Source organism: Myodes glareolus, chromosome 1 (assembly GCF_982192425.1).
Source record: "Myodes glareolus chromosome 1, mMyoGla1.1, whole genome shotgun sequence".
Classification (NCBI taxonomy): Eukaryota; Metazoa; Chordata; class Mammalia; order Rodentia; family Cricetidae; genus Myodes; species Myodes glareolus.
In genome coordinates this window covers 75,832,458-75,857,947 of record NC_142026.1, presented here as the reverse complement: position 1 = coordinate 75,857,947, position 25,490 = coordinate 75,832,458, and the positions used below count along the sequence as shown (strand labels likewise).

Below are 25,490 nucleotides of genomic sequence, written 5' to 3'. Positions count from 1 at the left end.
TGATATTCATTGGAAGGCTGATATTTTCTCAATAGAAACAGAGAAGGAGGAGATTGGGGTTAGAGACAGATGGGAAGTGGGAGAGGGCTGAGAAAAGAGGAGGGAGATGAACCTGTAGTTGGGATGTAAACTAAATAAATGCATTAAGAAGTTGAATTTTTTTCTGTATTTCTACGAAAGACTCTTTCTGTCATATCCTCCTCTGTCACATCTTACCCCCCAGGTCAGCTCATCACAGAATCAGAGGTCATATCCTTTTACATGTTGATCTTTAAATGTACTACGTTCAAAAGGAGAACACTTGTACTGTTTGCCTCATATCAAAGGCTAAGTAAATCTTACAACAAAGCAGAAAGAGACTTGCACTACTGTTGAGGACTATACTTGACAAAAGTAGCAATTGTCGGGGTAGGGGTCTGGGGATTTAGAAAAATTAGTAAAGAATACAAAGAGGCAAATAAAAATAATAATAGAGAAAAACATAGAATAGTACTGGGAGTTCCAATAAATACTGAAATCACCTGTATTTCATTTCCAATTGCTTAAAATACTCCCTAAAAGGTGGGAGTATGATAAAAAAGAACTGCATTATCATGATACAAGAAAATGAATAGACCAGTTGAAGTTTATTGGCTACATCCATAGTTAAACATTCTGTTGCTAGAACAAAACAAGTCATGCTCACACCCTAGATAAAAACATTATATAGGCGAACTACTCCCTGGTTGGTATCCAATGTCACCTCTTCAAAGGAAATGGAACCTCAGTTGGATCCTGAGACTTTTGTTTGAGGTAGAAGCAATCTACATCTCTATTCCTGAAATACAAGGTCTGGGTAATAGACACACCTGTTGGCAATAACCTTGGCAAAGTACAACTCTCTGATCTAAATCTAGGTGGGACCTTTGTTTGAGGTAGAAACACAACAACCTTCAAGAAATAGAGGTATGTTCCAACTCTCTGATTTTTGATCAACGTGAATAGGCTCACATTTTTGGGCCTCCATGCACTAATTTTGTTCTGCTTTTGCTACAGTCTGTATCCATTCACTGAAAGAGACTCACATACTCACACTCATAAATGTATCCTCACACTGGCAATGCACAGCATAGAAGGCAAGCAAAAAGAGATGAGTTGCAAATGGTATAAGAAGAATTTATGGGTAACTATCCTGGAAAGTTTCCAGATGTTTGTCTGAAACAAATTCCACCTTGGTCAATATATAAATTTTAATGAAAGAGTGCTTATATTCAGGAAAAAGAAAATAATTTATACATTGAGTCCATGTTCACTTCAAAATATCTATTTCCTTTGTGAATTCTCAACAAGACATATTCACAGCCACTACAAGAATCAAAAATAGGAAAAAGACTGTAGAAAATCTCAGATAAAGCACAAGAATTTGGTCAAAATGTAAATGATCTATGAGAACTGAGGTTCATGGAAGGAGATTATGTTTTAGACATAAAATATTTGCCCTATCTTCTCTTTAATAAGGATTGGTTTGAGGAGGAGGGGAGAGTTAGTGATTATTTAAAATGTAGGACATAGAATCTGTAGGGATCTTGGTGAATATTCAAAAACATTTTCTAATGCTATAAATGACACTGATTCTGTGGTGATTTTTGATAATGGTAGAAAAGCCATTCATAAAAGTTTGGAATTAGGACTGATTATTTGTTCTTAAGAAAATGGAAGCACAGTATTTGGTTAGATATTCTAATACTATCAGTCATACAGTATAAGTCCTACTGTACAAGCTGTGTGAAACTCAATTTCTCTAACCATGGAACTGTTGTTCCCTGACAGTTACTTTATGAAAGAATTTCCACTGTGTAACTAGGAATTTTGACTTTATGTGTCTGTCATAAAAGATTACTGCATATCTCAATGTGGCTCATCTAACAAAATCCACTGACATCATTACTAAAAACATTAACATAAAAATATTATTCTGGAAGTCCTGGGACCAAATTTTTCTCAAAATAACATCCCCAAGGAGCTTTAATTTCCATAAAATTAAATGATATCATGAAACTTACTAAATTCTCCTCATATATATTTCTGAACTAAATTTAATCACATGGATATCAGGTGCACAGCCAAAGGGGAAGAAAATGTCCAAGATTTCTCCAGAGGCAAGGAACCAACTGGGAAATAAATGAAACATGAATTCACAAATAGCCTCTCCTTTGGCTGAAGAAATAACAGCAGGTGTGAATATATGGATCCCCATATAATGTGATGATTTGAATAGCACTTCACAGCACACACTGCCCAGGCTCCAAGCAGGACAAAGATGTTCACTTTGATTTTTCTCTTCTATCTCCTGGACTTTCCACTTCTTGTATCCAGGTTCATTCATCCCAGGTGCTTTTGGAGACTGAATGAGAATAAAGACAAGGATGAAGACTTGGTGGCAGGTTGTATGTTCTTCCTTACAACAGTGCAGTGGCCTGTGGAGAAAGATTATTTCAAACACATTCCAAACATAGAGTAAGTTTCTTTGAATTTTCTATGTAAATGTTACCATAAATATTTCATGGGGGATCATAAAAATGAGAATTAGAGCAATGCTTTATATGTTTTGTTCTGTTATTTCAATTTTCACACCTAAGAAACAACCTCAAAGTCTTTGAAACCCATTGCTGTTTTTTTTTTTACATTTGTTTTATCCAGGGGGTATAATGTTATTTTCCTAGTTACCCTCCTACTTATGTGCTGGAAGCTGAGGGAAGAGGGGACTGTATAAGTTTGTTCATCATGTATATCTTTCCTTTTGCCTGTCTCCACAAGTGAATTCTCAGTGATATCAAAAGAAACCCATATTAGTAAATAAATATCATATTAAATGGAACAACTAAACTGATGTTGATTAGGTACTGTGATGACTATGCAGCTTCGGATGCATGTCCCAGGGCATCTAATATGTGTGGTACCCTTTGCTCCAAAGAGATTTTACATAGATATTCAGTTACGCTCTTAGATGTTCTGCATGTTGTCACACTATGTCTTCTAAAGTTGTATAAAGAATGAACTTTAGTAGGAGACATGCCCACTGTGAACCTTTTATGTGATTCTGTATCTCCATACTTCACTTATATATATGTACAGCCATGGGCCTTTATTTCCACAGTACAGTTCTTCACTGTCTTTTTAAAGAGAGAAAGAGTATTTGTAGTATAAATGATGTGTTTGCATTTATTAAAATATGAGTTGCCACTAATAGTGGTGACTGCTTACTTTCCTTGCACTTGACTAAGTGGCTGCCCTAGCATGTGATCCTTGACAACACTTGGGAATAGTTATCTACTAGCTCTTCATTGCTATTATTTAAGATGTACACCTCTCTTCTATTTAGGTCTAAGTTGTTTAGTCACTGTCAGCTTTATCTCATTTATGTCTTTTCTCTTCAATAATTTTACTAATTATTGTTTTGTATTTTACCAATTTGTGCACAATGCACATTTGATTTTGCTCAAATTTAGCAAGTCAAGAGGTCAAATCATTGATGTTTCTTAATGTGCAGAAGTTATTGTTCATATCCACAAGTTCTTATCTCAAATTAATGTTGAGTGTTAATGAAACTTTTGATGACATTTCCATAAGGTAATAACAAATATTTAAAGATTGTTTTCTCAATATGTAGAGGTTAATATTTATATTTATTCATAAGGATACCACAATGGTAAGAAGTAAAATTAGGAAATAGATTGTTTTTTAACTCTGAGTGCATCGTTCGGCATGAAAGCATATGTTTGAGTTTGATGTTTATTGGTCAGGTGATACAAAATGTGTAAGAAGACATAGGAGTTATTATTTTTCCTTTAAACATAAAAGCAAAATGGTATTGCTGACTATTTGTATTATAAAATTCATAAATATTTTCCATACATTGCACACTTTTTATTATTTTACTTTACAAACATATAACACTGGCACAAGCAAATCTCACAGAAATTTCCAGATGTACATAATTCCCAATTGCATGCCAGTGTTATTAGTTTGTAACTGGAAATATAAAAAATCGGTGCTCTGTACAAAAAATCATGTTGTTCAGATATACCAGGTATGATTACATCAAACATACCTATATAAGCATTAAATATATTTGCAATATTTGGGTTCAGGCCCTTAATCTCTGCATTTATGAAATGGAGTATGGGCATCATTGTGCATGTGAGGCCAATGGTAACTAAATGCAAATGTTACTTAAAAGTGTGAAATCCATTCCCGCTTTATGATCTATATGAGTATTTCTGATGTCTGTACACAGAGATGAATCTATTTACTAAATGTACTCTGGTATTTAAATTTATTAAAAACATAAATTTAAAAAAAACCTTTTTGTGCCTTTAATCGATAAACCAGAAAGGAAAAAATACAAAATGGCAATGATAGACATGAGGGAATGTGTTAACTATATTGTCCACTAAATATTAGATAATTATTAGAACAGGAGGCAAACATTGCTCCAGCAGACTACTGTGCACTCACCAGTGATTCCTTGAATTCCTTATTCAGTTCAGTTTGTTTCATAAATCTTACTAGAATCTTGGCTAATGCATCACATGTACATTTAATATTGCTCAATAATTGCAAACTGAAAATATGTTCAGGTTTTCGGTTTCTTCAAAGCCTGTACCCTTTATCTTCTGTGCAAGCACTCAAGATCCAGAGACGGACAGACCTTTCTGTGAAAACTGCAAATTGTTCATCTTATTAACACAAGATTTACTTTCATGAAATTTTAAAGGTTTTCAAGCTTCCAGCAACTTTTGTCATTCCAACCTCACAACACAGGACATTTGTTTCAATTATTGAGGGAGGTTCAGGACAGAATAATTTTTGTTTTTACTACAGATTAACATATATAGATCTTTTCTCATAATAAACCCTGTTGCCTTTTATAGAATATGAAGTGAAAACTGCCAGTTTGCTCTGGTCTTGACTTTTTGCATTGGTGATGTCAGCAAGAACCCTGATCTTTTATTAAATATGTCACTAGTATAAAAATTACCTGCAGGGGTGCTGTAATACTGTGTCACAATTACACAATCTCATTTATCTGAACAACAAAGAAAAGAAACTTCCCATAATTAAGTCTGTAACGACAAGATGAGGTATACAATTGTGCTTAGATGACCTTATTGAACATCTTTCATAATAGAATTATTCAAGGATCTCTAAAATCTCAGCAGATAAGTATTTTTGGGTGTTTGAAAGAAATGCTTGTCTATATTTGTACCATTCCCAGATGGTAAGAAATGTGTGAGGAAGATAATGGTCACACATGTATGTCAAAATGTGTAGTTAAAGGTTACTATTCAGATACTTGATGGGGCTTTTGCATTTCCTTGTGTGAAACAGAATGAAAACATATTAACAAGTGAGGGGGTTTTCTAGAACACTTGGCAGAACAGTGTTTCTAAGTTCTCAGGAGGTCATGCTACTTCTTGTGTTAGCTTACCTATGCACCCCAGGTCATTCATTCAGCTTATCTATGAAACTGTCCATCCTACCCTAACTGATCATGGTCAATTTCCCTCTCTGTATCTGATGGCCCACAATGATGCATCTCTAGTTCTGGCCGTGATTTCTTTCATGCTTCACTTAAACTGAAACTGGGTTGGGCTGCCCATCTCAAACAATGAAGATGGTGCTCAATTTCTCTCATAACTGAGATAAGAGATGGAAAATATACAGTCTGCTATGACTTGTGAATATGATTGCAGTCAACATGCGTTTATACTTGTCGAGACCTGAAGATATGATAACCAAATCATGACACATAATCCTCAATTTATTTTTCAATTATGGTAACACAGACAGTTCTCTAACTCTATGTTTTAGTATGTGAGAATCACTAGGTATACAAAGAATATGAGTCACCACATCACAGTAGGTTTTATAATTAATGCAGACTCTCTGTGTGATTTTTGGGGGGCTTGACAGCTGTGGGGTACCAGGCAGGACAGAAACTTCAATGAGCAGGCCCCTCATGTTACAGAACGGTGTCCAATGTGGATAACTGCATCCACAGAAAGCCTGAGAAAGCTTGGAAAAGAATAGCATAAAGCATGTTTTCTTGGTAGCAGCAATTTCTCGGGTCTGCTCTGCTTGCTAGAGGCAAGCAAGCGCTCTCATCTAAGAGAGGCTTCCTGACTACTAAAAAGGAGACATGGAAATATGCAAAAGAGGAATCTGTTTCAGGATGTGAGGGAATGGAGGTGCCTGTAGGAAGAGTTGGTCATTGGTCAATCAGCAACTATAGTTACATTTGGAGTTCATATGCCTGTGAACTTTGAGGTCTGTGTCGTTATGGCTCCAGGAATGAGCAATAGCTAGGGAATGGGCAACAGCTACGGACTCTTGTAAGATACTGAAAAAGGAAGACGACAGACTTATTTCAAGAACTGGAGGCAAGTAAGGAAAAGCCACCTGTGGAGGCAGTAACTAAAGTAGCTGCTAACTCTTGATTTTGTGCCCAGAGTTGAGTGTAAGATGATATTTTTATCTGATTATTTTTATCAATAAAAACTCAGGAGTCAGCTATCAAGGTAAGAGCCTGAATGATCAGAGTAGTGCTGGTGAAGAGCCAAGTGACTGCCTATCTCTTTTTTCCTCATCCAAAAGAGTCAAGTCCCTCTCTAAAGACCCACTATTACCTCTTGTGACTATCTTTCCTCACTCCTGCAAAACTTCTGTGGTTTATTTTGGTCAGATAGTAGCTAATTACACCCTCCAACTCAACACAAATTTTATCGACACTTTTGGGAACATTGAATGTAATATGATAGTTTGATCATAGTCAAAATATACAATATAAAAGTATTTCACTTACTTTATACAGGAACATAGAGTCATTTTACATTGTTTCTGGTTATCATGAACGGTGTTGTGCAACGGATTTTTTTAAGTCCCATGTCAATATTAACTAAGAGGGCTATATTTTTATTTTACTTAATATCATATTCCACCACTTTCGGAGTGATTCAGCTATAGAGATTATGTGCTAGAATTTTCTGAATCACTTATATATGCTATCATATATTCTGCACATACATATATTTTAAATTCTTACTTTTCAATTTTTAATCTTTTGATCTCCTTTGACAGTCTTACTGCTCTTATTAAAAGTCCAAATAATATGTTGAGTAGACATAGAGAGCATAAACAACCTTGACTTGGTCCTTAATTTAATAGAATTTTTTGAATTATTTTCTATTATTATTATGTTGGCCCTAGGAGAGCTATAAGTAACTTTAATATATTGAGGTAACTTCTCTGTATTCATAATTTTTCAAAAGCTTTTTATCATAAAAGGCTGTTGGTGTTGTCAAAGAAATTTTAGCATCTAATGAGATTATGATATGGTATTTTCTTTAGTTTTGCTTATAGAGTGAATTTTATTGACTGATTTTCATATGTTGAACCATCCCTCAAACTCTGGGATAAAACCTATTTGGTCATGATCTTTGTGATGTATTCTTGGGATACCATGAAAAGACCAAACCTATGAATAATAGGGGTAGAAGAAGGAGAAGAATTACAGCTCAAAGCCCAGAAAACATATCCAACATAATTATAGAAGAAAACCTTCCTACCTAAAGAAGGATATTCCTATGAAGGTACAAGAAGCATACAGAACACCAAATAGACTGGAACAAAAAATCCCCTTGTCATATAATAATCAAAACACAAAATATAGAGAATAAATTAAGAATATTAAGAGCTGCAAAGGAAAAAGGGCAAGTAACATATAAAAGTAAACCTATCAGAATTATACCTGACTTCTCATTGGAAACCAGGAGAGCCAGAAGATCTTGGATAGATGTGCTGCAGACATGAAGAGACCATGGATGCAAGCCCAGACTGCTATACCCAGCAAAGTTTGCATTCATCATCAATGGAGAAAACAAGATATTCCAGGAAAAAAAAACAGATTAAACTATACGTAGCCACAAACCCAGCCTTACAGAAAGTACTAGAAGGAAAACCACAATCCAAGGAAGTCAACAACACCCATAATAACACGGGTATCTGACAACCCTCCACTAGCACAACTCAAAGAAGGGAAACACACAAACACTACCATCAAAAAAAATTAACCAGAGTTAACAGCCACTGGTCATTAATATCACTTAATATCAATGGAATCAATTCACCTAGAAAAAGGCACAGTTTAAGAGAATGGATATGAAAACAGGATCCAACATACTGCTGTTTACAAGGAACACACCTCAACCTCAAAGACAGACACTATCTCAGAGTAAAGGGTTGGGAAAAGGTTTTCCAATCAAATGGACCTAAGAAACAAGTGTGTGTGTGACTATACTAGTATCTAACAAAATTGATTTCAAACTAAAATCAATCAGAAGAGATGGAGAAGGACACTTTATACTCAAACTGGAACAATACATCAGGTTGAGGTGGCAATCCTGAACACCTAACCCCTAATACAAAAGCACCCACATATGTACAAGAAACATTAGTAGATCTCAATTTACACATCAAACCCCACACTATAATAGTAGGAGATTTCAACACTCCTTTCTCACTAATGGACAGGTCAACTAGACAGAAACTTAACAGAGAAATAAGAGAACTAACAGATGTAATGAACAAAATGGACTTAACAGACATCTATAGGACATTCCACCTAAACAGAAAAGAATTTACCTTCTTCTCAGCATCTCATAGAACCTTCTCAAAAATTGAACACATAATCGGTAACAAAACAAACATCCACAGATACAAAAAAAAAATCGTAGTAACCACCTGTGTACTATCGGATCACCATGGAATAAAGTTAGAATTCAACAACACTTCTACCCTCTGAAAGCCTACAAATTCATAGAAACTGAACAGTCAACTACTGAACCACCCCTGCATCAAGGAAGAAATAAAGAAAGAAATTAAAGTCTTCCTTGAATTCAACAAAAATAAGACACAACATGCCCAAACCTATGGGACACTATGAAAGCAGTGCTAAGAGGAAAGTTCATACCACTAAGTGCCCAATTAAAGAAAATGGAGTAAGCACACATAAGAGACTTAACAGAACACCTAAAAACTCTAGAAAAAAAGGAAGCATATTCATCCAGGAGGAGTAGAAGACTGGAAATAATTAAACTGAGGGCTGAAATCAACAAAATTGAAACACAGAAAACAATCCAAAGAATCAATGAAACAAAAGGGTGGTTCTTGACAATGACACTGGGACTGGTTTCCTCTGCATATACTGGATTTTTGGGATCCAGTCTGTTTGGATGCTCACCTTCCTGGACCTGGAGGGAGGGGGGGAGGAACTTGGACTTCCCACAGGGCAGGAGACCCTGACTGCCCTTGGGGACAAAGAGGGAGGAGAAGAGGGAGGGGGGGAGTGGGAGGGCGTTGGGAGGAGGGGCGTAAATGGAAACTCTTTATAATTTAATAAAATTACTTTCAAAAAAAAAGATTGACAAGATAAGTACCATATACCAAATTTAAATCGAGACCAGGTGAACAATTTAAATAGACCTATAATTCACAAGGAATTAGAAACTGTCATCAAAATCCTCCCTACCAAAAAAAAAAGCCTAGGACCACATGGTTTCAATGCAGAATTCTACCAGAACTTCCAAGAAAAGCTAATACCTATACTCCTTAATGTGTTTCACAAAATAGAAACAGAAGACTCATTGCCAAACTCCTTTTCTGAAGCTACAGTTACCATGATGCCAAAACCAAACAAAAACTCAACCAGTTTGCAAGTATTTTATTGAGTATTTTACACCAACTTCAAAAGGGAAATTTGTTAGAATTTTCTTTCACAGTTGAATTATTTGTGGATTGTGTATCAGGTGATTGTGGTCTCATAAAGTGAAGTTGACAATTTTGATTCTGTTTTTATTTTGTGGAATAACTTGAAGAAACCTGGTGCTCACTCTTACAGGAACGTCTGGTAAACTTCTTGCTAAACTCATTTGTCTTTGAGCTTTACTTTGTTTGGCGACTCTTAAAGATTTTTTCTATTTCCTGAGGAATTGCAAGAGTATTTCTGTTGCTTCTATGATCTTGATTTAATATGACATATCTATTGAGAAATTATCCTTTTCTTTTAAATTTTCCAACTTTTTTATTCTAAGGTTCTCAAGTATGACCTAATGATTATCTAGATATCCTTGGTGTATATATATATATATTTTTCAAAGTTTATTAAATTATGAAAGTTTCCATTTCCGCCCCTCCTCCCGACACCCTCCCACTTCCCCCTCCCCCTCCTCCTCCCTCTCCATCCCTAAGAGCAGTCAGGTCTTCCAGCCGGAGCCTTTCTGAAAAGCCATTGACAATGACACTGGGACTTGTTTCCTCTGCATTTACTTGATTTTTGGGATCCAGTCTGTTTGGATACTCACCTTCCTGGACCTGGATGGGGGGGGGGACTTGAACTTGGTGTATATTTTTATGTCTCCTTTTTTATTTCAGATTTTATTAATTAAGATAGTCAATCTATAAGTTAGTTTGGATAAGGTTTTAGCTTTCTTGTTGATATTCTCAAAGAATCAATTCTTAGCTTCATTGACTCTTTTTATTGTTCTCTTTCATCTAACTTATTAAATACAGAATTCAATTTGATTTTTTCCTGTGTTTATTTCTCTTGGATGCCCATATTTCTTTTTGTTCTAGAGCTTGTAGGTGTGTTTTAAATTGCTAGTATAAGATCTCACCTATTGCTTCTGTAAAATAGTAGATAAATGAAACTTTCTTTTACCACAGCTGTTAGATAGTCCCATAAGTTTGGGTGTTTGCTGTATTTATATTTATTTAAGTCTGAAAAATCTTTAATTTCATTATTGTTTTCTTGATTCCATCATCACTTAGAGTTGTTTGTTTTCCATGACTGTAAAAGCTTTCTGTTTTTTATCCTAAAGTTGATATTCAGGTTTAACCTCTGTTTGTTTGATAGGGTGCCATGGGTTATTTTATTTTCTTGTATCATTTGAGATTTGCTTTTTCATAAATTTTGGGGAAAGTTCTATGAGAACCTGAAAAGATGAAATACTATTTTGTGTTTCCATCCAACATTCTGTAGATATTTGCCAGGTTCTTTTGTTTATAATGTCTGTTACCAGGAGTGTTTATCTGCTTTGGTTTAGTTCAGATAACCTGTTCTTTGGAGAAAGTGGGATGCTGAAATCTCCCACTATCAATGTATGAATGTCAGTGTGTGATTTAAGCTTTCGTTATATTTCTTTTACAAATGTGAGTCCCTGTGCATTAAACTATAGATATTGGGATGTCTACTATTAAAAAATGAAGTATCTTTTATCATCTTCTATTGATTTGAGGTTTGAAGTGTAGTTTGTTAGAAGCTGAAAAGGCTTCACTATCTTGTTTCTTAGGTCATTTTCATGAAAATCATTTTTTTAATGCATTAACTCTGAGGTATAACTATCTTTGTTTTGGAGGTGTGTTCATTATTTCCAGAAGGATGAACTCCATCGACATTCATTCTTTTATTCTGTGTCTCTCTATTTTGAAGCCAATACCACTTACATATCAATGACCAGTGATTTTTAAATTTCTGTTTTCTTGTTATTTATGTTGTTTTTAATGGCAGTGATGACAGTGGTGGTGAATTTGGTGGTGTGATTGTTTCCTGATTTTGTTTTCCTAGGAAGGGGCTCTTTATTTCCTTTGTTTTATGCATGTAATTAACTTCTCAGGTTTAAGTTTTCCTTGTGGTACTTTCTGTAGTGCTCTATATGTGGATAAATATTGTTAAAAGTTGAATTTATCATGGATATATTGTCTCAGTCTCCAAGAATTGAATGTGTTGAAGGGTATAGAGTTGATATCTGTGCTCTCTGAATATCTGCAGGACAGTTTAACACATGCTGTCTTTTAGAGTCATTAAAATTTCCAGTGAAATTCAGATAAGTCTACATTGATATTTTACTTGATTTTTTTTTACCTTGCAGCATTTAATAGTCTTTCGTTATTCTGTTTATTTACCATTTTAGTTTCTATTTTTTGAAAGCATCTGTATTCTGTTACAATCTATTAGGTATTTTGTAAATATTTGTATCATTTTAAGGTTCTCCATTTCTAGGCTATGAAAAATTTTGGCTATAATATGCAAAAGATATTTTGGAGGAATTTGTGATTAGGTTCTTCTCATTATTCTATTTCTATTGTTCTTAAGTTTGATCTTTTCAAAGAGTTTCAGCATTCCTGGGGGCTTTGTGTAAAGGATATTTTAGATTTCCTTTGTTAATTGTTTCTATTTTTTCATCTCTTGTATTCTGTTGAGAATACTTGTCGCTATAGTTCCTGTTTGCTTACCTAGACTTTTCTTTTGCACAGTTCCCTTAGATTTTCTTTTACTTATTGCATATACAACCACTTTTAGGTCTTAAACATTTTTATTTCTTTCTTTCAACTGATTATGTTTTCTTTGCTTTCTTTAAGAAATTTATTTCATTTACTGCATATTTTAGCTTTCTTTTTCCTCAATTTCTTTCATGTATTTATTTATCCTCTTTAAAGTCCTCAATTATACTTCTGAAGTTGATTTTAAGGTCTTTTGTTATGCTTCAGCTGTGTTAGAACAGTAAGGGCTTGCTGTAGTAAGATAACAGTAATTGGTAGTTACATATTGCCTCAGATGTTGCTGATAATATATTTACAGTAGTTTCTAGGTTCTGATTTGTGGTGAATATATACCTCCATGCTTATTTATGAGTTCACCTTTATATACATGCTTTATTCCTTTATTTCTGTTTTCTCTTTTGTCATCTCACATATATTGCCTGAAGATCTTAAGCGCATCTCTACTCAAGTTGGAAGATGAATGTCAGGTGGCAATATTGGCCTATGGTTTGTAGGACTCTCCTTATCTTGAGGCTGGGGCTCTTTTATGCATAGAGGTTTTGTATTGAGAATATGGTAGGACATTAAAAAGTGGGATTGTATGGAGGTAGGCCATCAGTGACAACCTCTAACACTCCTGTATGTTCTCTGATTGAGTAGAGACTGTATTACTGTATTGAGGGACTGAAGCACACAAGTCTGGAGGCTTGGGGATAGGCAATCACATTTGGGGTATATGGAAAGTGGGGTGCATTAAAAGGTTAGTGGCCTGCCTAGAATTCTGGTTGTCACTGTGGTCTCTGGTAGAGCTGGGAGACCGCCCCTATTGCAGACTCAGATAATGTAGAAAGGGAGATGGAAGACATGAGATATGGTGGACAGGCTCAAAGAGAGTGAGAGATTTGGAGAGGTCAATATACAAGTCTCCTACATGAACTTATGTTAACAAACATGTTCCCTTGTAAAGATTTGATAAACCAATGCAGAGTTGTGTTGAATCATTGACTTGCACTGTCATTATCTGTGGTGAATAGTCAGTTGTTTAACTACCCAAGGAAAGTTTATACAATGTTCCAAACTCTTGTGGGAACAGTAAAATTTTTCTGAACAAGAAATTCACAAAAAGTCTGTAAAAATTAAAAGTAAAACTACTCAGATAGTTTTTACAGTACTTTACAAGTTGGTTCTTTGGACCGAGATTTAGAAATAAACACACACCAAACATATTCTGTGCCTTGTGTTCCATCAAACCATGCATGTTATTAGACTAACTGCAGATCATTGCCATTCCCTCCCTTCTAACAAATCCAGTCTTACAGTCTTTTCCCCTGCACAGCAGTAGATTACCTGCTGTAAAATCAAATCTACACCACTGACCCTGTTGACAGTCTAACACAGAGATCATCTCTCCTAACTTTCCCTCATCATTTATTGCTTTAACAAAGCTCTAATCTCCATAAGACATTTTTTGGATACTCACATTCAACTTCCATCAGGGAAACATAAAATCTGACTGAAAAATGTTCACTTTGTCTTCATCTCCTCAAAAAATAAACATTGTCATTTCATGTACTCAACATTTTAACAGATCAAATTGTAGAAATCAATAAAATAAAAAATTGAACAAAATAAAGAATCATTGAAACAAAGATATGATTCTTGCATAAAGTTAACAATATATCAAAATCCTCATCCATCCTAACTGAAAGAAGCAGAAATAATAATCATATTGGAGAATGCAAAAGAAAAGAGTATAAGCAACAGACATTAAGAAAATCCAGCATATCCTAAAAACACAGTTTTATAACCTATATGCTACCAATTTGATAGTCTAAAATAAATAGATAATTTTCTTGATACATCTTCCTATCAAACCTAACCCAATATTAGATATAGAGTCCAAGTTGACCTTTTATCCCTGTTAAGACAAAGCAATCATTATAAAACTCCCAAGGATATGGAGAAGTTAACAGTCATATGGTTTTAGCACAGAATAGAATTATACTTTCAAAGATTATTCAAAACAAATTCTTCTCAAATTATTCCATAGGACAAAAACAAAATGAATATTGCCTAATTCATTTTATGAGGTATAGTTTCTCTGATAACCATATCATAGATGAACAAAATAAAGAGGGAATGGTAGATAAATGTCCCCTGTGAGCATCAATGCTGAAATACTCAATAAAATAATTGTAAATGTAATCCAATATCTCATCAAAATGGTCATCACAGAGACACAGAGATGGTTCAATGTATGAAAATCAAGTAACTTTTCAATGATATAAGCAAACGGAAAAAAGAAAGGACATGTGATTCTCTCATTAGATGACAAAATCTAACATCTGTTTATTGTAAAAGCCAGATGAATGCTGTCTAGAGAAAGCCTATGGCCAACATGAAAATTTTATAATGCTGTCATCTTTACAACCAGCGTTTTTTTACTCCCCAGTTTAAATTATTTAAGGCAACATGAGTGTGAAAATACGTACAAATATTTTCACTCAAATAATGGAAACTTTTTGTTAAGACAGGATTCCCAAATCACAATGACTATGAAAAACTAAAAATAACGAAATAAATTAATGAACACATAGGAGTTGTGGGAATTGCTTGTCAATGCTTCTTGTGTGAGTAGCAACTAAAAATCCCATTGTGGTAAACACATGTAGCTAATTTAGTCATTTAATATAGGAGTATCTTATGATCCATCCATACCTCCTGTAGACCTTTCTGAAAGTAGATAAGTTGGTATAACACATAGACACTTGTCTACCCATATTCATTTAAGCATTATTGAAACAGTCAAGATATGGAATCAACCTTGATGTCTCTCATCAAAAAATGAGATATAGGAAATATTTCATATAAAATTTTGTGGTTTTATTGTCATAAAAACAAAATTCATTGTTGTTATTTGCAATGCATTTATGGAATTTTGAAAGATTTATTTAATCAATGACCACACTTAATTAAACACACAGTAATTTTTTTCATTTGCTTTGTAGAGATGGTTTCTTTTTGTAACTGTCCTGCCTATCCTGGAACTCATTCTGTAGAATTGGCTGATATCGAACCCACAGATATCTACCTGCCTCTGTTTAGCAAGTGCAGAGAATAAAGGCACGTGCCACCAGGGCCAAAATGATTTTTAACTAAAACTTATAAACTGATTTTAGAGAAGTTTAAATAAATAGCTTATGTAATTCATAAATGATTGAATACAGCAACAATTTAAACAAGATTACTAGCTACAGAAGTCTCTTAGGAATATTTGAATTCAGATGAAAAGCTTACTGAATTCATAAAGTAAAAGTGAAACTGTTCAGGTTAAAATAGGGAATCAGTAGTTAGGTGAGAAACATCTGAGGGTGATAGAGTGGCAAGTCCCAACAAAGAATATGTAAAATGTGTGAATTTTGAAAATAAACTATTTATACTGAATTAATTAAAAATAATTATTAATTACATGCAGAAAAACCAGATACTATCCTGAATCTGGATCACTGGAGTTTTTATTTGCACTCTCTGAGAAAAGTGAATTTGCTCTGCCTTCCTATGAAAGAATCTGACTTTCACTTTCCTCTATATCTGCATTGCAGGCCCTGAGAATAGCTTATCACATACCCAGAGTCATGCACCTTTTAGATGTTTATTTTTTAATGTACAATAATATCTATAGAAGAACAGTAGTCCTATTTACCTCACTACAAATACTAAATAAAACATAACACCACCCACAGATAAGACTCGACTTATAATTCCCTACATTCTCTGCACTCATATCCACTGAAAGAAGCTCATCAACTCACACTAACAATAACACTCTCCCACTGGCAGCGCAGGTTCTAGAGAGCAAACTAAATACATGACTAGAAAAATGGTATAAGAATGTCACTTCCTAGTTTCCATTTGTTTCTAAGATAATCAACAAAAGAATTTTTGGAACAACTACTAGACTGTATAATGAGCAAAGATAAATAAAAAGGAAATCAAAGATAAAGCAGAAAAAAACAGTCAACAATGGTTTTGAACTGTGAGAACAGAGGATTATGGAGGGATATGGTGTTATAGATATTAAATATTCAATTTGCCTTATCATTATTCATGATCTTTGGAGGAGGAAGAAGAATAGGTCTTATGCAGTAGATGAATCACACAAGTCTGGTGTTCTCTCCAGATTTTAATGGATATTTAAAAATCAACATTTAACGTATGAATGACCTGTGGTTCTACAATGAACTGGATAGTTTTGGAATATTAGAATTTAAAATTTTTTCTGTATTTGGTTTGATTATCAGTTCTAAAGTCAAGAAAGCACAAGATTTGGTTAAATATTCTGTACCAGCCATAGATGAAGCATAGGTGCAACTGTCATGCTGTTTGGAATTGAATTGCTCCAAATATGAGGAGGGTTTTCCTGGCATGAACTTTGTGATACAATGATCAGTGATCAGTGTGTACCTATGAATTCTGAATTTCTGAGTCCTCATAAAACAATAATACAATTTGCACTATGGATACCTAATAAATATCCTGAAAACATTTCTAAAGACATTAGCATAAACAGATTGATGAGAATGTCATTGGACCAAATTTTCCAAAAATGGCTTCCACCCATGCTCTTTAATTTCTACAAATATAAGTAATGTCATGAAATTTCTGAACTTGTCTCATTCACGTTCATCACAGAGATATCAGATATCAGATGCATTGTTCCTGAGAAGAGTGTTAGAGATCTCAATGTGTGAGAAAACACTTTCAAAAGGACAGTGTCAGGAATGCACAGTATCTATTTTTGTCCACAGAAATAACTGCACTTGAAAAAAAAATATGATCATTTCATTAGATGCTGAAAAAGCATTTGACAAAATTCAACACCCCTTTATGATAAAGGTCTTGGAGAGATTAGGGATACAAGGTTCATTCCTAAATATAATACAGACAATATACAGCAAGCCAACAGCCAACATTAAATAAATGGAGGGAAACTCAAAGTCATTCCACTAAAATCTGGAATGAGACAAGGCTGTCCACTCTCTCCATACCTCTTCAATATAGTGCTTGAAGTTCTAGCAATAGCAATAAGACAGCATAAAGAGATCAAGGGTGTGGAGGGCCGCAACCACATTCTCCATTACTTTAAGGGACAGAGGTAGTTGACCTCTGTGACTTCAAGGTGGGGTAGCACACACCTTTAATCCCAGCATTGGGGAGGCAGAGACAATGGGACTATAATGCGCATGTGCTTGGTAACTTTCCACTGCTGCATTCCTGCCTACTCCAGAGGCATCATCTGGGTTGATGGGCAGCGGACCAATCCAAGAGTGACACGTCCGAAGCGAGGACTGTTTCCTATATAAGGGATGGGTTCCCCTCATTCTGGGTCTCCACTTTGTAAGCTTATGCTCTCTCTCTCAAGACGAATTAAAGCTTTTCTGCAGAAGAATCCTAAGTGTGTCACATCGTTCTTGCTGGCGAGACGGTAGCACGGGACATCTGGTGCCGAAACCCGGGATGCCAGGGGACCCTGACCACTGCTCGCACCGCTGGAGACCCCTTGGACACAAGGAGGATTCAAAACTGCAGGTCTGCATGCTCAGAGAGGTATGACTATTCCTGGACTTTTTGATTTTGGGCTTGACTTGTCTCTGCCTTGAGAAGGTTTCGTAGAGTCCTTGGTACTTCTTTTAGCAGTTCTCTTGGGATCACTTTGTAATTGCTTAGAAGATGAATCCTGCCAGGCGGTTGTTGCAGAAGGGCGAAGTGTATTGGAGAAAGTCCGGGATAGCACAAGGGGATTCAAATTGGAAAGGAAGAAGTTAAACTTTCATTATTTGCAGATAATATGATTTAGTGTACATAAGTGACCCCCAAAACTCTACCAAAGAACTCCTACAGCTGATCAAAACCTTTAGTACTGTGGCAGGATACAAGATCAACTCCAAAAAAATCAGTTGCCCCCTATACACAAAGAACAAAGATACAGAGAGGGAAATCAGAGAAACATCACCTTTCACAATAGCCACAACAGCATAAAGTATCTTGGGGTAACTCTAACCAATGAAGTGAAAGATCTATTTGATAAGAACTTTAAGGTTTTGAAGAAAGAAATTGAAGAGGATACCAGAAAATGGAAGAATCTCCCATGCTCTTGGATTGGGAGGATCAACATAGTAAAAATGGCAATTCTACCAAAAGCAATCTATAGATTCAATGCAATCCCCATCAAAATCCCAGCAAAATTCTTCACAGACCTTGAAAGAACAATAATCAAGTATAAATGGCAAAACAAAAAACCCAGGATAGCCAAAACAATCCTATCAAATAAAAGTACTTCCAGAGGCATTACCATCCCTGACTTCAAACTCTATTACAGAGCTACAGTAATGAGAACTGCTTGGTATTGGAAATGAAGACCCAGATCTTAATCCACAAACATATGAACACCTGATTTTCGACAAAGAGGCTAAAATTATACAGTGGAAGAAAGAAAGCATCTTTAACAAATGGTGCTGGCGTAACTGGATGTCAACCTGTAGAAGAATGAAAATAGATCCATATATATCACCATGCACAAAACTCAGGTCCAAATGGATTAAAGACCTCAACATTAATCTGACCACTTTGAACCTGATAGAAGAAAAAGTGGGAAGTAGTCTACTAGACATGGGCACAGGAGAGCACTTCCTAGGTAGAACCCTAGTAGCACAGACAATAAGAACAGCAATGAATAAATGGGACCTCCTGAAACTGAGAAGCTTCTGTAAAGCAAAGGACACTTTCAGTAAGACAAAAAGGCAACCTACTGATTGGGAGAGAATCTTCACCAGCCCCTCATCAGACAAAGGTTGATCTCCAAAATATACAAAGAACTCAAGAAACTAGACACTAAAACTCTAATTAACCCAATTATAAAATGGGGTACTGAACTGAACAGAGAATTCTCAACAGAAGTTCTAATGGCCAAAAGATACTTAAGGTCATGCTCAACCTCCTTAGCGATCAGGGAAATGCAAATCAAAACAACTTTGAGATTCCATCTTACACCTGTCAGAATAGCCATAAATAAAGGACATTGAGCCTATAATTCATGATCCTAGAGAACCTAAATAAGAAGGTGAACCCAAACAAAATCATATAGTTTTCCTCCTGGATATTGGAAGTAGACAAGACTGCCAGGCAAAAGTTGGGTTCACGGGGGTGTGTGGGGAGCTGATGCAAAGGGAGATGGGTAGAGAGAAGGGAGAAAGGGAGGATTCAGGAAAGCTTGGGGGAATGGGATGGGTGCAATGGAGGAAGGGTGGATATGGGAGCAGAGAAGTAAATATCTTAATAAAGGGAGCCATTTTAGGGTCTGCAAGAGACTTGACTCTAGAGGGATTCTCAGGTCCAAGGAGAGGTCTTCAGATTATTCCTTGGGCAGCAGAGGAAAGGGTGCCTGAACTGGCCTTGTCCCATAGCCACACTGATGAATATCTTACATATCACCATAGAACCTTCATCTGGCAATAGATGTAGATAGAGACAGAGAACCACATTGGAGCACTGGACTGAGTTCCCAAGGTCCAAATGAGGAGCAGAAGTAGGGAGAACATGAGCAAGGAAGTCAGGACCACGAGTGGTGTGTCCACCCACTGAGACGGTGGAACTGATCTAATGGGAGCTCACCAAGGCCAGCTGGACTTTGAGTGATGGGGCATGTGATCAAATGGACACTCTGAACGTGGCTGGCAATGAAGTCTGACTGAGAAGCCAAGGACAATCACACTGGGTTTTGATTCTACTGCATGGACTGACTTTGTGAGAGCCTGGTTTGTTTGGACGCTCACTTTTATAGACCTGCATGGAAGGGAGAGGACCTTGGATTTCCTTTGGGGCTGGGAACCCTGACTGTTCTTAGGACTAGAGAGGGAGGGGAAGGTGGGGGGAGAAAAGGAAGGCGGGGAGGAGGTGGAAATTTTTAATAAAGAAAGAAAGAAAGAAAGAAAGAAATAACTGCACTTGAAAATATACGTATGCCTATTTGATAAGCTTAGATTAAAGGCATTTCAAAATTACACTGTCCAGACATTCAGATGGACAATTATTTCCCTCTTTTTGCTCCCAAATTCCACATTGTTGGTCAGTTTTATTCATTCCAAGAGATTTGGAGAAGAAAGCACAATGAAGACTGGTGTAGGAGTTCATTCTGTTTGTGTGTTGCTTTCATTGGTTAATGAATAAAAAACTGCCTTGGAATAGTTCATAGGGCAGAACTTAGGTACAAGACAGAATGGAATGCTGGGAGAAAGAAAGGCAGAGAAAGAAAGAAACACCATGGAGCCACCAGAATCAGATATGCTAAATGTTTCCTGGTAAACCACTGCCACAAGGCGATACATAGATTAATAGAAATGGGATAAATCAAAATGTAAAAGTTAGTCAATAAGATGTTAGTTAGAGCTAATAGGCCAAGCAGTGATTTAATGAACACAGTTTCTGTGTGGTTATTTCAGGGCTAAGATAGCCAGGCAGCTGGTTAGAGCGGCCCCTCCTTGTATCAGAAGACTAGGATGGAGTCTTGTTGGCAGTTTGCCCATCCTTACTTGCAACAGTGTATTTACCTGTGGAAAAAAAGCATTTCAACAATATTTTGAATGTACAGTAAGTTCCTTTGTATGTTGTATGATGTGTCATCATGAATATTTCATAAGGACTAGACAATGAAAATCAGAACAAAGGTATGAATTTTCTGCCTTGTTTTCAAAACCTGCACATCAATAAGCAACCACATTTTTTTAAAGAATCAATGCTATTTTTCTACTTTTAATTTGTCCAAAAAGTGTTCTGTTTTAATGAGAGTTATCCTTCAATTTATAAGACTGGATGCTGACTGAAGAAAGGACTCTCTACAGTGTTCCATCATATATAGCCATCTGCTTCACAGTTTCTATAGTATTGTCACAGGAGATGACTTATTAAATAAAACCCCACTCTATTTCAATTAGTATCCTCCTAAGTGGGCCAAAGTAAGTGGTCATAGATTATAATCAACTGATGGATATTCATCAATGTGTAAGTCCTAAAGAATGTGGTGGGGCAACTAATATTTGTGACTCACCTAGCTGTGAAGAATTTTCACATAGATATACAGTTACGCTCTTGAATGATCTGCATGTGCTCCCATTATTCTGAAGCAGCATCAAGAATGGAGTAAGAGATTTGTCCATTGTGAACAGCATATGTGTCATTGTTTCACTATAATTTAATACATACATGGAAAATCGCTACCCTTTAATTTCAAAGTCCACTTCTTCACCCAATTTTTGTTAGAAAATGGATTATGGACTGTAAATTATATGTTTGTATTCTATGAAAGTGCAATTTTCACTTCGCTTTTCACTTACTTGAGTGACAGCCCTGGTGTGTGATAATTATCAACACATTAGAATGGGAATAGAACAGTTACATATTAGCTCATCTTTGCCATTATTTTAAAAACCAATGTCTACTCTTTTTTTATCTAAATTGTTTTATATCTTACACTTATTTCACATGTATCTCTTATATTTGCTTTTATTAATTTTGTTAATTATAACTGCATATTTTACCAATGTGGCACATTAGAATTTTTGTAGATTATTAATAGCTGTTATCAAACAGAAATAAACTCCACTGGGACACTCTAACTGCTCTACGGATTTATGTTTCTTAATGTTTGGTGGTAAGGAATTAATGTTTGAGCTTCACAAGATCTACTCTCAAATTCCTGTTGTGTGTTACTAAAATTTTCAATGACACATTTTCTGTGTGGCAAGAAAATTTTCAAAAATAATTTTTATTTTGAAAATGTATTGGTAAATACATAGAAACATCATAGTAGTGCAATATCTATGTGGGAAACAGATTTATTTTACTCTGAGTGAATCATTTAGAATGAAGAAATATGACTGATATTTATTGGTCAGATGATATGAAATGTCTAGGAAGAGAGAGAAGTTTCTGTTCTTTTCAAAAATATCAACATAAATTAGTGTTATTAACTCCCAACTTGCTTGTTATCCATTATTATTACAAAAAGCCTCATAAATATTTTCCTCATATTTTATACTTTATCTTCTATTTCACATAGATGTTAAAGTGGCAAATGCAAATTTATGTAGGCTACTATTGTGTTATTGTACTTGGAAAGGTAGTCAAAGAAGTTTTGTAGTATAAAAAATATATTGATCAGGTATATCTTGTGTGACTATATGACATTCTGTGTAAACATAAATTAATCTCTGCATCAATAACCTGGAGCTGGCATATCTATGTACATTTGAAGCCAGTCTTATCTGTAAATATTTTTTCAAAACCTGGAATCCATTCTCTATATATTACCTGATAAGCATGAATACTCTCCATATCTGTTGGTGAACACATACATACGGCTTTATAAAATACATCTCTGGTATTTAAATTCTTTTAAATATAAATCTTAAAAAGAGATTTTATACCTCCATTAGATAAACCAGAATGGAATGAACAACACAAAGATCAAGGTATATGTTAACTATAATGCCCACTGATTATAAAGAATTGAAAGCACAAGAGCCAAACGTTGCACAGACATTTGTGCACTCACCAGGTATTATTTGACAGTCTTATCCAATTCAGTTAATTTTATTAGAAAATAAGATAAACTCACGGATCACGTCACTTGAAGTTTTCACATTGCTCAAAGATTAAAAATGAAGAATGTTGTTGTGGCTTTATATTGCATGTTATCTCATTTCTTTAACCAAGATCCTTCTTGTCATACTAAATTTTAATATTTTCAATTAAAATCTTGCATGAATAAATTACAGGACACAAATAAATACTTTTTCTACAAAAAATGAATACATGAATAGGTCTATTGTTTGCTTAAAGCCTGTGCCATTTTCTTTATCTTCAGAGTAAGCACTCATAAACCAGAAATTGAAAACACACTCTTTAAAAGATGCTGATGGCTCATATTATTTATGGAAGATGCACTCTAATGAACTTTTAAAGCTTTTAAAAGCTTCCAGCTATGCATATTATTCCAATCTCATAGCACAGGCCATTTGTATCAGAACTGGCAGTGGTTGGGAATACTGTACAGTTCAGCATAGTTCATCTATTGACTACATAAAATCATCTGTAGATGTCTGTCCATATTAATCACCATATGCTTTTACAGAACATCAACTGAAAACATCAAGTTTGCACTGGCCTTAGCTTTTTCCATGGATGAAGTCAACAGGAACCCTGATCTTTTACCAAATACATCATTCACATTTGAATTCTCAGCAGGGTGTTGTGCAACTGGGTCAAAATTCTATACTAACTTGCAATTTACTGAAAAAGAGCGTGTTTTTCCCCCTAATTATATCTGTTTTAAAAAGACTGTGTGTCTAGTGGTGCTTACAGGACCAAATATGGCCATATCTGTGATGGCTGCGACCTTACTCTACCTCTATATATCTCAACAGGTGAGATTTTGTGTTGTGACTTTGCAAGAAATTCTGATTATGCTGTTATAAGTCCTAGATGCTAATAATATTGTAAGGAGGATACAACCTTCACATATATGTTAAACAGAGTAGTTCAAGGTTATTATTCATTCTTGATGGGACTTCATTTCCTTTTTTGAAATAGAGATGAAGGAAGAACTAATAGATAAGGAACTTTTTAAGGAACTCCTGGTTGAAAATATGTTTTCAAGTTCTTATGAGTGTGTGTAAACTCATACTGCTCCCTATGTTGTAGATCCTTCATATTACCTATGGACCTTTCCATCCCATCCTCAGCAATCGTGAACAATTTCCCTCTCTGTATCAGATGGCTTCCAAGGACACATCATTAGCCCTTGCTATGATCTCTTTGAGGTTTTACTTCAACTGGAACTGGATTGGACTGGCTATCTCAGACAATGATCAGGGTACTCAATTTCTCATACAGTTAAGAGAAGAGATGGAAAAAAATACAGTCTGCTTTGCCTTTGTGAATATGATCCCAGTCAAGATGGATTTATTCTTGCCAAGAGCTGAAGTGTATTATAACCAAATCATGACATCATCAACAAATGTAGTTATCATTTATGGTGACCCAGACAGTACTCTAGCTGTGGCATTTAGAATGTGGGAATCTCTAGGTTTACAGAGAATATGGGTCTCCACCTCACAGTGGGACAGCATTACAAGTAAGAATGACTTCCCACTTAATTCATTCAGTGGGAAAATAACTTTTGCACACCACCATTCTGAGATTTCTGGTTTTAAAACTTTTGTCCAGACATTGAACCCTCTCAAATACACAGATGAATTTTTGGCCAGGATGGAGTGGATGAAGTTGAACTGCAACATCTCAGCTTTTATGTGTAATACCCTGAAAAATTGCTTATCCAATGCTTCATTGCAATGGCTAAAGGCACAGACCTTTGACATGGCCTTTAGTGATGAGAGTTATGACATATATAATGCAGTATATACAGTGGCCCATTCCCTCCATGAAATGCTTATTCAGCAAGTATATAATCAACCAACAGATAATGGAAAAGGACACTATGCTCACTGCTTAAAGGTAGTTTTTCTTCTTTTTGATGAAATTTGATGTCATCAATGTCTTTAAGTGTCTGTCAATTTCCCCAATTTACTGGATTAGGGAACATTTCATAAAACAGAAAGATTTCTCGAAATTTTTCTCTGTAGTGATGTAAATCTGGAAGCTGGTATAGATCTTATTGTCAAAGCACTGGTGTGGAAGATACAATTTGTAAAGGAAGATCACTGATTTTGTTTCAGAGTATGTGACTATCACCACAACCCTTCTCATACTGTAAGCCTAAGTTCTTTCTCCTTAATACTCTTCTTTTTGAGAGGATGAATCCTTGTATATTTATTGTCAAATATGTGATGACCAGTTTATGGGATGATTTTGCACAAGCATTCTAAACTGATTCTGCGCACACAGTAGTCTCTGGGTACCTCATTTCATGTCTTGAGTGAAAGCAATTACACAGTAAACAGTGTCATTCTTCAATTAAGGATACATATTTGTATCCATATGTGTGAATGCATGTTTCTACCTGTGTATGGTTGGAAGTTTTTGTGTTTCTGGGCATCTCTGATTGTATCTGTGTTGTT

At 35.4% G+C, this 25,490-nt stretch overlaps 1 protein-coding gene across 3 annotated transcripts in view; it reads left to right on the top strand.

Moving 5' to 3' along the window:
• Positions 1-2,299: 2,299 nt before the first annotated feature.
• LOC125411768 (vomeronasal type-2 receptor 116-like) overlaps positions 2,300-25,490 on the top strand; it is a 46,814-nt gene continuing 23,623 nt past the window's right edge. For all 3 annotated transcript variants that reach the window (XM_085678757.2, XM_085678658.2, XM_085678699.2), the window contains exons 1-3: positions 2,300-2,496; positions 23,546-23,837; positions 24,115-24,927. In XM_085678757.2, the coding sequence (XP_085534883.2) occupies positions 2,300-2,496; positions 23,546-23,837; positions 24,115-24,927 (1,302 nt within the window). The remainder of the gene's footprint in view (positions 2,497-23,545; positions 23,838-24,114; positions 24,928-25,490) is intronic.